Source organism: Sprattus sprattus (assembly GCF_963457725.1).
Source record: "Sprattus sprattus genome assembly, chromosome: 1".
NCBI lineage: Eukaryota > Metazoa > Chordata > Actinopteri > Clupeiformes > Clupeidae > Sprattus > Sprattus sprattus.
The window spans coordinates 12,537,013-12,550,473 of record NC_137920.1 but is presented as its reverse complement, the minus strand read 5'-3'; the positions used below and the strand labels follow the sequence as shown (position 1 = coordinate 12,550,473).

Sequence of the window (13,461 nt, the reverse complement as noted above, 5' to 3'; positions counted from 1 at the left end):
GGTGTTACTTTTAATATTGTTGCTGTAAATGTATTCTAAAAAACATATCTTACCTTAGATCGATGAATACTGAATAAAATCCGAGTAGCGAGTCGCTTGACCTGTCGTCTCCACCGTTTCCTCAGAATAAACTTTTTTCAAAGTTTCGCGGCTCTAAAAAATTCGACTGCTCAACAGCGCCAAAGTTATATTGCATCCGTAGTGTTAAGACTACCATAGAGAATGAATGGGAAAAGTTAAGAAAGTTAAGCTTAGCCATCCACAACTCCCAAAAAATTCGACTGCTCAACAGCGCCAAAATATCCACCGGTGGCCAAAGTTATATTGCATCCGTAGTGTTAAGACTACCATAGAGAATGAATGGGGAAAGTTAAGAAAGTTAAGTTTAGCAATCCACAACTCCCAAAAAATTCGACTGCTCAACAGCGCCAAAATATCCACCGGTGGCCAAAGTTATTTTGCATCCGTAGTGTAAAGACTACCATAGAGAATGAATGGGAAAAGTTAAGAAAGTTAAGCTTAGCCATCCACAACTCCCAAAAAATTCGACTGCTCAACAGCGCCAACATATCCACCGGTGGCCAAAGTTATATTGCATCCGTAGTGTTAAGACTACCAAAGACAATGAATGGGAAAAGTTAAGAAAGTTAAGCTTAGCCATCCACAACTCCCAAAAAATGGCCAGTCGTGTATTCCTGTAACGGATTACCGGCCAATCGGATTGAAGCATTTTCCTGGGTCCGTGCATTTGATTATTTATTTTATATTCCCCAAGATAGAGGGTTCGTATCCCCATTGAGGCGTTATCGAATGTGAAATAAATGAGTAGAAAGCATTGGAAATACTTGGGGATTAAAAAAACAATTACAACTTTCTATGTAAAATTAGTTTTTTTGTAGTTTCTATCAAATGTATAGTAATGCTACTACTTTGAACATAGTACAATTACTACTCCATCAGATTGTCAGTATCTTTGGAGAAATGTAGTAATGTTGTTTAGTTCTTCTCTTGTTTGTCAAAGTGTGTTTATTATTAATATCCCCTGCAGTGCTTAAATCAACCGAACCAGCAGACTTGGATTCATTCTTATGACACAGAGCCTATTGTTGTAGATGGTATAATTACGCTGAGAAAAAGCTATATGGTTTTCATTTAAGCAGGAGTAAAGGCAGTGTGTAATATTTCAAAGAAAGTTCAATTTTTATTAGTCATCATAGTTTTATCGACATTATCTGAAATAATTTGTACTTGTCTCAATATTTACACAAATGGAATAGCGTGGACTGTATGTAAAGATACATGTTTTAGAAATAACATGTATCATTTAAGGCCAACAATTAAATATAACTGCTAACAATGACAAAAGAAAATGACTAACAAATAGCTATTAACAATGACAAACTTCCCTTTAAAAAGATGGAAACTTGATCAAAAGGGAGCATCTGCCTGGCTGGCCTGATGCATTGAGGTCAGTTTAACATTCAGTCTTATGTGCACAGATAAAAGAAAGTCAAATATATAACTGACAAAATATACGCATCAAATTATATGTATCAATAGGACTGCATGGTTTTTACAAATGTAGTATGGTAATCATAAGATAAGCATTTCAGAAATGATATGGAACATTTTAAGGCCAGCTTTCAAATATACCTTTTCACAATGACTAAATGAAACTGACAAGCATAGACATACATCCCCTTAATTAGTACTTTATGCGTGTGTTCAATACATGTGAATGTGCACTGTTGTCATGGTGAAGACCTCAGCATCAGGGGCAGAGCATGTGAGATTTCAATAAATACATTAAAGCTCCTTCATCAGTCTCATATTTAGACCTGGGCCTCCTAGATGCCTCCCACAATTTTCTAAATGGAGTCTTGTGTCAGACGTGTGGACAGAGCCACTGTACTGCCCCTGTCAGCCCTGGGCCTGGAACAATTCAGTGGCCATCCACTCTCTTCTTGGCACTGCCAAACTCTTTACACCTGGTTAGGCTGGAGCCTAGGGGACAGTAAAATAAACCAGTTATTATTTTTATGTGACTGAAATGAACACATTTGATTAGCAGGCAGGAAGGCACGCAGACACACGCAGGCAGGCACACACACACACAGTCGCACACATCCACACAGATGCACGCACGCACGCATAAACACAGGCATACGCAGGCAGGCACGCACAGATTCAGGCAGACACATACAGACAACATGCACCCATGCACCCACAGACGCACACACAGACAGACGTACGCACGCAGGCAGGCATAGACGCATGCACGCACACACAGAGGTACACACGCAGGCAGGCATGCACAGACACAGGCAAGCACACACAGATGCACGCATGCATACACAGATGCACTCATGCACACACAGACGTACGCACGCAGGCACGCACAGACGTAGGCAGGCACACACAGACGCACGCACGCACGCACGCACACACACACAGAGAGGTACACAGGCAGGCAGGCACACACAGAAGCACGCACGCAGGCAGGCAAGCAGGCAGGCAGGCACGCGCGGGCAGACGTAGGCGGGCCGGCATGTACAGACATCACACTCACAGATGCACGCACGCACGCACACACACACTCACACAGACGTACGCACCCAGGCAGGCAGGGACACACAGACGCATGCACACACGCACAGACGTACGCACGCAGGCACGCACACACAGTGCTTTAAGTAGATACTCGTACTTCTACTCAGAAGAAGTGCTGTGCGTGCAGGCATTAGTGTGTGTGTGTCCTAGCGTGTGTGTCCACATGTGTTTTCTGCGCGACATGTTGTGCAACCCACACATGATGACTGGAGAGAGCTGAGGGGAGATAGGAGGGAGAATAGGCCTCACACACACACACCACAGGGAGATACTCCTATCTAAACACACACACACCATCTCACAGCATACACACACATTCACACAGACACAGAGGTTGTACTCACACTCTGTTCCCTCAGCTTGTCATACAGCAGCTCCTGGCGTTTATTGGCGACATCCAGCTTTCTCTTGGTTTGCTGAAACAGAGGGAGGAGATGAGAGCAGGAAGGAGGTCAGATACTCAACTGAACAGCCACCAAACACTCTCTTCTGTGTGTGCGTGTGTCCTGGCGTGTTTGTGAGTGTAAGTGTATGTGTGCGTGCATGCGTGCGTCTGTGTGTTCTTTCACATTCTGTGAGCCTGGGCAGAAGAAGTGGTGTGTGTGTGTGTGTGTGTGTGTGTGTGTGTGTGTGTGTGTGTGTGTGTGTGTGTGTGTGTGTGTGTGTGTGTGTGTGTGTGTGTGTGTGTGTGTGTGTGTGTGTGTTTGTGAGAGAGAGAGCAAGATGGGAGAAGGAAGAGAGGGGGGCAGGAGAGGTGTTGCATAGATCAAAGACTGAGGGGAAATTACATAACATTTGATTAACACTGTAGACAGACTTCAGTTGATTGTTTGAAAGTCTACTGTGGTTCTAGTATAGTATTTACAACGTAATTTGTACATTATATGTAGCCTATGTTATATTGTATATTGTAAAAGAGAGCTCGTATCAATCCCTTAGTAGTCCAGCTGTTAGTTGGTGCAATGCATTAAGCCAATAGCTCTTACCAAGCCAGTGATTCTGACGAGTTATCAACACATTACAAGTCAAATCCATGGTGTAAGGATGAGTTAACATCACAACATGAAAACCGTGCACATAAATATAAAATACAATCATGTTCATTCATTATTACGTTATTTAAACACAAGCCTGTAGCGTCAATCTCTTAGCAAGCTAGCAATGCTGAGGTATAGGTAGCTAACTCATCAACACAACATTACAACCCTGTCAGAAACGAACTGACAAGACTATTTAACGTCACGACATGAAAGCTGGACACATGACTATATAAAACGATCATGTCCATTCATTATTTGACGTGTCATTTCACCACAAGTCTACATCATTACCTAGCTAGCGATGCTAGCCAATTGGTGACACTAAATGAGTGTCAGTACCGTCCTTACAATATAAGATCATGTAACAACAGGAATACCATACACAATACCAATGATTGTTATTATGTTCATTCATTATTTAACACATGATTACTCCAAACTTGTCTAATTTGAGAGAGAAAATCCTGTCATCAACCAAACGAATTAGCAGCGAACACTAATGTTACCACAAAGCAGGACATATATGGCGTTATAACTTAAATGAATCCTGTATTTTTACATTCCCCCCAAACAACGTAGCTTACCTTAAATGCATGCACATTAGCGTGAATAAAAGTAGCGAATCTCTGGTGACTTGTCCCGTCTCCTGTCAGAAGTTTGCCTGAAGTAAAATTTCAAAGACGGCGCGTCTTTAAAAAACCTCGGAACAGCGCCAAAAAGTCGTTGTGGCCAAAATAATATTACAGCCACACTTTTTAGCAGTAACATTGGAAATGCATGGGACAGCATTTAGGTCCTTTTAGCTAAATTATCCACGGCGGCCCCGCGGGGGCCAGTCGAGAATACTGGACGAGTCCAGCAAGCCAATAGGATCGAAGCATTCTCTCCGGGTCCGTTCATTTATTTATTTATTTCCGATTCCCCAAAAGAACGGGTTCGTATCCCGATCGAGTTGTTATTGAATGTGATATTTTTGAGTAAAAAGCATTGAAAATACGTGGAGATTAACAATTAATTACGTTTTTGTAAGTAAAAATATATATTTTTGCCGTTTATAGAATGTAAATGCTACAACATTGAATATGGTGAAATACTACTTCAACATATTTCCAGTGTCTTTGTGGAGATCTTATAATGTTTTTTTTTTTAATGTCTTCACGTGATTGTAACAGTGTGTTTAATTATCATTAAAATCCTCCATTCTTATGACTCAGAACGTTTTGTCTTTGTGGAAATCTTTTAATGTTTTTTCTAGTTCTTCACTTGTTTGTAACAGTGTGCTTAATTATCATTAAAATCCTCCTTTCTTATGACTCAGAACCTATTGTTGTAGATGGTGTAATTAAGCTGAGATATAGATATATACATACTATAATATTGTTTTTATTTAAGCAGGACAAAAAGGCAGTGTGCAATATTTCAAAGCAAGTTACAGTTTTATTTATGAACATGTGAAATAATGTATATATGACAAATGAAATAATTGGACTGTAAGTTTTAGAAATAATATGGATAATTTAAGACAACAATTAGATATGACAATGACACAGTACATACATAGGGAGGGGGAGTATATAGTGATAGATACAGTGCTGGTTAATATGACAAGTAGAAAACTGGTGTTTCTGGTCATGCATTAATGTTAAAGTAAGTAAAACAATTAAGTAAAAGAAAAAAAAGAAAGAAAAAACTTTACAGCTATATTCAGCTCAACAGAAGTGGATCCATCAGTTTCAAATTCAGACTTGGGCTGTCCACAGGCAAGACAGGTCTTTGTCCATCTTCTCTTCTGTTCTGGCTGGTGCTGCTGCTTCTCCTAGATGCCTCCCACAATTTTCTGGAGTCTTCTGTCAGAGGTGTGGACAGAGCCACTGTACTGCCCCTGTCAGCCCTGGGCCTGGAACAATTCAGTGGCCATCCACTCTCTTCTTGGCACTGCCAAACTCTTTACACCTGGTAAGGCTGGAGCCTAGGGGACAGTAAAATAAACCAGTTATTATTTTTATGTGACTGAAATGAACACATTTGATTAGCAGGCAGGCAGGCACGCAGACACACGCAGGCAGGCACACACACACAGACGCACACATCCACACAGACGGACGCACGCATACACACAGGCATACGCAGGCAGGCAGGCACGCACAGATTCAGGCAGACACACACACAGACGCACACAGCGACCGTACGCACGCATACACACAGGCATACGCAGGCAGGCAGGCACAGATTCAGGCAGATACATACAAACAACATGCACCCATGCACGGACAGACGTACACACGCACACACAGACAGACGTACACACGCAGGCAGGCACAGACGTACGCACGCACACACAGAGGTACGCAGGCAGGCAGGCATGCACAGACACAGGCAAGCACACACAGACGCACGCTCACACACACACACACACAGAGAGGTACACAGGCAGGCAGGCACACACAGAAGCACGCACGCACAGACGTAGGCAGGCACACACAGACGCACGCACACACACACACACAGAGAGGTACACAGGCAGGCAGGCACACACAGAAGCACGCACGCAGGCAGGCAAGCAGGCAGGCACGCGGGCAGACGTAGGCGGGCCGGCACGTACAGACATACGCACTCACAGACGCACGCACGCGCACACACACTCACACAGATGTACGCACCCAGGCAGGCAGGCACACACAGACGCAGGCAGGCACACACAGACGCAGGCAGGCACACACAGACGCATGCATGCACACACGCACAGACGTACGCACGCAGGCACGCACACACAGTGTTTTAAGTAGATACTCGTACTTCTACTCAGAAGAAGTGCTGTGCGTGCAGGCATGAGTGTGTGTGTGTCCTAGCGTGTGTGTCCACATCTGTTTTCTGCGCGCCATGTTGTGCAACCCACACATGATGACTGGAGAGAGCTGAGGGGAGATAGGAGGGAGAATAGGCTTCACACACACCACAGGGAGATACTCCTATCTAAACACACACACCATCTCACAGCATACACACACACACACACACATACAGAGGTTTTACTCACACTCTGTTCCCTCAGCTTGTCATACAGCAGGTCCTGGCGTTTATTGGCGACATCCAGCTTTCTCTTGGTTTGCTGAAACAGAGGAAGGAGATGAGAGCAGGAAGGAGGTCAGATACTCAACTGAACAGCCACCAAACACTCTCTCTTCTGTAGTGGACGGAGAAGGAAAGTCTAACCAAACCAAACACTATCTGGTCTACAACAAGTGGACTGTGTGTGAGAATGAGTGAGAAAGAGAGTTTGTGTGCGTGTGTGTGTGTGTGTGTGTGTGTGTCCTGGCGTGTTTGTGAGTGTAACTAAGTGTATGTGTGCGTGCGTGCGTCTGTGTGTTCTTTCACATTCTGTGAGCCTGGGCAGAAGAAGTGCTGTGTGTGTGTGTGTGTGTGTGTGTGTGTGTGTGTGTGTGTGTGTGTGTGTGTGTGTGTGTGAGAGAGAGAGAGAGCAAGATGGGAGAAGGAAGAGAGGGGGGCAGGAGAGGTGTTGCATAGATCAAAGACTGAGGGGAAATTAAATTACATTTGATTAACACTGTAGACAGACTTCAGTTGATTGTTTGAAAGTCTACTGTGGTTCTAGTATAGTATTTACAACGTAATTTGTACATTAAATGTATGTTATATTGTATATTGTAAAAGAGAGCTCGTATCAATCCCTTAGTAGTCCAGCTGTCAGTTAGTGCAATGCATTAAGCCAATAGCTCTTACCAAGCCAGTGATTCTGACGAGTTATCAACACATTACAAGTCAAATCCATGGTGTAAGGATGAGTTAACATCAGAACATGAAAACCGTACACATAAATATAAAACACAATCATGTTCATGCATTATTACGTTATTTAAACACAAGCCTATAGCGTCAATCTCTTAGCAAGCTAGCAATGCTGAGGTATAGGTAGCTAACTTATCAACACAACATTACAACCCTGTCAGAAACGAACTGACAAGACTATTTAACGTCAGGACATGAAAGCTGTACACATGACTTTATAAAACGATCATGTCCATTAATACTTTGACGTGTTATTTCACCACAAATCTTCTGCGTTACCCTGCGACTGCGAGTGATGCTAGGCAACTGCTGACACGACATTACTGTCAATACCGCGCTGACGAATATATAAAATTAACCAACAACCTAAAAACCACACACAATATCAAGAAATAGCATGATGTTCATTCATTATTTAGCCCATAATTACCCCAAACTTAATTCCGGGCAGTTCTATCGCATCAACCAAGCGAATTAGCAGCGAACTAATGTTATCACAAAGCAGTCTAACTTTTATGAAAATAAAGCAACGTGTCTTACCTTTGACGAATGAAAATGAACACTGAAGTGAATAAACGCGAAAATGTAGCGATGATCTGGTCACTTGTACCGTCTTTTGTGATATCTGGCGATTCTCCGGTGACTTGTCTATGACCGTCTCCCGCTAGAGGTTTGCCTGAAGTCAAAACAAAATTTGAGGACCGCGGGTCTATAGAAAAAGTCGGAACAGCGCCACAACCGGAAGAGTGGCCAAAAGAATATTACATTCACACTGCACTATCATTGAAATGCATGTTAAAAGGCGTTTAGGTCGGTTTAGGTAAACTTTTCTCGACGGCCGCGCGGGAGGCCCGGGTTCGATTCCCGGCCAATGCAGCTGGCTCTCCTCTTGGCCTTTGTTCGACTCAGCCCAGGGCCGAAGAAAGATAAAAGGACAGCCATCGTCTCCCCGTCGGGGAATTGAACCCCGGTCTCCCGCGTGACAGGCGGGGATACTATCCACTATACTAACGAGGAGCTTGTCATAAGATAAAAGGACAGCCAACCTCTCCCCGTCGGGGAATTGAACCCCGGGGACGTGTAGAATCCATAAAAGGAGTTGCCAGTCGACTGCTACACGGGGACCTGCTCAGTCCTTGGGGGAATGACTGTTGCCAAGAGAGGCAGGACTTGTCGATTGTGGCCGGTTAGCTCAGTTGGTTAGAGCGTGGTGCTAATAACGCCAAGGTCGCGGGTTCGATCCCCGTACTGGCCATTTTTAGACATTGTGCCCTGAAGAAGAAGAACTATGTTCAGGTGAGGATGAGGACATCCTTCTGAAACACGCTGTTGGCTGGTAACCGTCTCGCAGAAAAGAGGCACTTTCGTCCCTGGGTGGGCTTGAACCACCAACCTTTCGGTTAACAGCCGAACGCGCTAACCAATTGCGCCACAGAGACTGCGCATGGTGCTGAAGGGGCTCAAGGATTCACCGTTCAACCTACGGGCAGACAGGAGGTTGGCCGTTTGTCTCGTGCTCGGCTCTGCCGTGAACTGACGGCATCCCTGCAGGCTGCAAAAGCCCGGCTAGCTCAGTCGGTAGAGCATGAGACTCTTAATCTCAGGGTCGTGGGTTCGAGCCCCACGTTGGGCGCAGACTTTTCGCGTTCGGCATGGCCAGAAAGTCGTCTATGCCAAAGACGCAGTACTCCTCGAAATAGCACAAGCTGCTGTGTGCCGTGATGAAAAGGAAGTCTTACACAGCCCAAGCCACTGGAGAATGCGGGCATCGATCCCGCTACCTCTCGCATGCTTGATCTTTTGTATTGCTTCGGTCTTGGTCTGAGCCGAAGAAGTAAAAGCGCACCAGCCACCGGTGGCGTGAAGAAGCCCCATCGTTACAGGCCCGGTACCGTGGCTCTGAGAGAGATCCGCCGTTACCAGAAGTCTACTGAGCTGCTGATCCGCAAGCTGCCCTTCCAGCGTCTGGTCAGAGAGATCGCTCAGGACTTCAAGACCGACCTGCGTTTCCAGAGCTCTGCCGTCATGGCTCTTCAGGAGGCTAGCGAGGCTTACCTAGTTGGTCTGTTCGAGGACACCAACCTGTGCGCCATCCACGCCAAGAGGGTCACCATCATGCCCAAGGACATCCAGCTGGCCCGTCGCATCCGTGGGGAGCGTGCTTAAGTTCATTCATCACTCTAGAAATCAAAAGGCTCTTTTAAGAGCCACCAAACTGTCGATCAAAGCTCTATTCCGTTTAGTTGTCAATGGTGACATACACGATGCTCAGTGTGTTCTGCACTAAATTCTATTTACAGTTCGTGACCTTTCAAAACGTGTTTTATGAATTAAGCAGCATCTGCACCTTTTTTACTTTCACAACTACTCACGTTTGCCAGGTCTTGAATAGAACACATTGCATCCATGGGCAACGTGCTTAAATAATTCACTATCCTTTTACATGTGGAACACTCCAGATATACTAATGCAACATTTGCCTACTAGCGACATTTTCACGCATGACTCTTTTGTGCCATACGTGCATCAAAGCAACAGTTCCACTGTGAGAGTGGAGTGTGCGTATTTTTATTGAGGCTTAGCCAGTGGTCAAAACCTTTGAGTGGTGTATAAGAAAATACAAGCTTTTGTGACACATTTCAGCTGTATCACAACAAGGCCATTTAGCGACGCTTGGGGTCGCCATTCACATTAAACGCAGGTCATGAACATGCCTTATCTGTGCGCAAAGAATCCATGGCCTTTTTAGTCAAACTCACCCTTGTCTTGTATTATCGTAAGAGAAATAGTGTGGAGAGAATTAAACGGTTTACATGAAACAAAAAGCATTGGAATGACTTTTCAAGGAAGAGGTGGGTGGCTCTTAAAAGAGCCTTTGGGTTGGTGTGCGTAAAGAGAAGTCTTTACTTGGAGCTGGTGTACTTGGTGACGGCCTTGGTTCCCTCAGACACGGCGTGCTTGGCCAGCTCACCGGGCAGAAGCAGACGCACTGCGGTCTGGATCTCCCTGGAGGTGATGGTGGAACGCTTGTTGTAGTGAGCCAGACGGGAAGACTCTCCAGCGATGCGCTCGAAGATGTCGTTCACGAAAGAGTTCATGATTCCCATCGCCTTAGAGGAGATACCGGTATCGGGGTGGACCTGCTTCAGCACCTTGTACACGTAGATGGCATAGCTCTCCTTCCTGGTCTTTCGGCGCTTCTTGCCTCCTTTTCCTGCAGCCTTTGTCACTGCTTTCTTTGATCCCTTCTTGGGTGCTGGCTTCGCTACTTCAGGCATGATGTATCACTGTCTATGGCAAACAGAATATAGCTGCTTCAGTGAGGTTGTGACTGTTTTATACAAAGTGCTATGCAAATGACTGACTGCGTCACTTCAGACTCCTGTGTCCAGAATTCTCTGTAATTTCCCTCCAACACCAAGCGCCCAGGCACAGTTGGTCAATTTGTAGCGAAGGGGGCGGTCAATGAAACAACTCCAGCCCCCACAGATCAGCAGTTACCCCCTCCCCTTCTTTTGTCTCATTCCCCGCACTTTTCGTTGAAATGGAGAAAATCCTACGAAATAGATGTATGCCAAATATATAGATATACATATATAAACTAGCCTTAGATTGCGTAATCAATTACTTGTGTTTTGTTTCTGGAGATTCTGCCATTTTTACGCACATATGTGAGTCGTGGTATAAGCCCAATGTTACACCAAGTTTGCAAGAATTATAAATTCACAAAACTTCGATCCAAAGAGAACATTTATTTACGTCGCGCCGTACGCATCCGGGCGAGGAGAGGGGTTCTTGTTTTTATATCACACCATTAAATGCAAGGTAGCTTACGGTCAGAAATGAATGTACTGATCTAATCACGTTAGGCACGTCTGTTGTTTATATAATATAGTGATGTGGCAAATGGTCTGATCATAATCTTGCCATTTATTTGCACCAATGATAGAATCTCCTGCCTGATCTGAGTTATTATAATCCCAATTCAAGGGGAACACTTTTATATTGTCGGTTGGTGTCACGCCATCAACGTTGGGATACAGCCTTTGTAAAGCAATTGGGTGGCTCTTAAAAGAGCCTTTGGGTTCAGTTTGTATGTGTGATCAAATCTTTATCCGCCGAAGCCGTACAGAGTGCGGCCCTGACGCTTCAGAGCATAGACCACATCCATGGCGGTCACGGTCTTTCTCTTGGCGTGTTCGGTGTAGGTGACGGCATCACGGATGACATTCTCCAGGAAAACCTTCAGCACACCACGAGTCTCCTCGTAGATGAGGCCGGAGATACGCTTCACGCCACCACGGCGAGCCAGACGACGGATTGCTGGCTTTGTGATACCCTGGATGTTATCACGGAGAACCTTGCGATGACGCTTAGCGCCCCCTTTACCGAGTCCCTTGCCTCCTTTGCCTCTGCCAGACATGATTTCAGGTTGTCTTCTGTCTTGTTACAGTCAAAAGATGTACCTCATTGCGCTGCAGTGAGCGTACTCATGCTCAATGAGAGGACGTTGGTGAAGACTACTAAACACTCCCCTTTGCTTGTCCCTCCTTTTCAGAATGGAGAGTACCCACAGCCCCACCCACCCCCAACAAAAGTAGCAAAGTACACAGAGCCACCGAAATTGATACTTTGATACACGCTTCTGATTGTTACAAGTTACAAGTATTTTATTTGTCAGATGCACAAAATGACACAGGGTCAGACAGGGCACTGAGATTCTTACAGTTTTTCAAGATTGCTAAAACACATTTCTTGAAACAGTCACCCATTTTCTCGAAACTGTAAACACAAAACCTCAAAACAGTTTTACCTGTGCTCAAAATAAACACTGCTCTCAAGTCATAAACAAAGTGATCAAAATGATATACACTTTCAAGTAAAAAATACACCAAAAAATAGAAAACACATTGTTCAAAACATCTCAGGGAGAAATACATTATTAATCTAAATCAAATTTCCTATTTATCCATCATTGTCTTTTGATGAATGAAAACATGTTCTCTCATAATAGCTACAAATGTATCAGAAATAACTACTCTGCTTTGCTCTAACTTTTGTTGTTTCGTTCCCCTCCTTGTACCCCATATACGTAGTACTGTACCCTGCATCTCACTACTCACAACTCACTCCGGTGCTTTGTTGATATGAACCTGCAACCAGTCAAACTCTATTGAACAGTCAGTACTGGTACTGTAACCAATAGAAAGCACAATGTTCAGGGCCATACAACTTGTTTATTGTGCATTATACAGCCTACAATGCACTGTAGGCCTACTACAGTATACCTACACTACTACTCCTCTTCCTCCTCGCGGCCACCTAGCATACACACTCATTCTCGTCCTCTCACATTGTTTCTTCTATCCATTCTCAGACATTCTCCTCCCCACCTTCAACAACCTGTTTGCACTCTAAACTGGCTGATATTGGTTGTGGCACATCATTTGATACAAGTGGAATACATTTTGAGTGGTTGTGTTCAATCAATGACATTAATTCTCTCTTTGTATCTGATGGTTGCCACTTGTGTTTACCAGAATTATAGTGCAGAATGTGTTTTGAGACTGAGAATGTGTTTAGAGTTTTGCTGAAAAGTTAAAGTGAGATCTGCAAATTGTGTTTTACCATGTGGAATAGTTGAAGGTATTGACAACAGACTGCACAATTATTTACATGAGTTCAGGCAACTGAGAACTTTGTTCAGCCAATGGGTTAATGGGCTCCTGACATTAATAAGGTTTTTATAAATCTGACCTGGATACAAAGTGACCAAATGAAACAAAACAAGTGTGCTTATGTTTGTGCTTGTGTGTGCGTGAGTGCTTGCTTGTGTGTGTGTAACTCTTCTGCTTCTGTACAGACTACTGTATGTCTCCTGCTTTATATCTTGGCCTGGAGTGGTTGTGAGCGACACAGCGGCCAAGTAGACCCATCATTCTCAACTCACAATAATCCCCCAAACAGACCCATATTTGCACCACTATAAGCACATGTCAACATC

General features: G+C 44.4%; 4 protein-coding genes across 4 annotated transcripts in view; 2 read left to right on the top strand and 2 right to left on the bottom strand.

Moving 5' to 3' along the window:
- The window catches only part of LOC308367415 (double zinc ribbon and ankyrin repeat-containing protein 1-like), a gene marked incomplete at both ends in the record, with an annotated part of 10,884 nt that extends 6,569 nt beyond the window's left edge, over window positions 1-4,315 (top strand). Inside the window, one exon of the mRNA XM_080841322.1 lies at window positions 4,304-4,315. Coding sequence (XP_080697448.1) covers window positions 4,304-4,315 — 12 coding nt within the window. The remainder of the gene's footprint in view (window positions 1-4,303) is intronic.
- A 4,930-nt stretch (window positions 4,316-9,245) lies between these two features.
- On the top strand, window positions 9,246-9,623 carry LOC308367405 (histone H3.2-like; the record flags this gene model as incomplete). The annotated part of the gene is made up of 1 exon (XM_080841312.1): window positions 9,246-9,623. The coding sequence occupies one exon, from the start codon at window positions 9,246-9,248 to the stop codon at window positions 9,621-9,623; it is 378 nt and encodes a 125-aa protein (XP_080697438.1).
- Window positions 9,624-10,360: 737 nt separating this feature from the next.
- Window positions 10,361-10,735, bottom strand: LOC308365187 (histone H2B 1/2-like; the record flags this gene model as incomplete). Its single annotated transcript, XM_080838541.1, has 1 exon — window positions 10,361-10,735. The coding sequence occupies one exon, from the start codon at window positions 10,733-10,735 to the stop codon at window positions 10,361-10,363; it is 375 nt and encodes a 124-aa protein (XP_080694667.1).
- Window positions 10,736-11,568: 833 nt separating this feature from the next.
- LOC308365271 (histone H4) lies at window positions 11,569-11,880 on the bottom strand (the record flags this gene model as incomplete). The annotated part of the gene is made up of 1 exon (XM_080838646.1): window positions 11,569-11,880. One exon carries the CDS (start codon window positions 11,878-11,880, stop codon window positions 11,569-11,571), a length of 312 nt encoding a protein of 103 aa, XP_080694772.1.
- Between the last annotated feature and the right edge of the window lie 1,581 nt (window positions 11,881-13,461).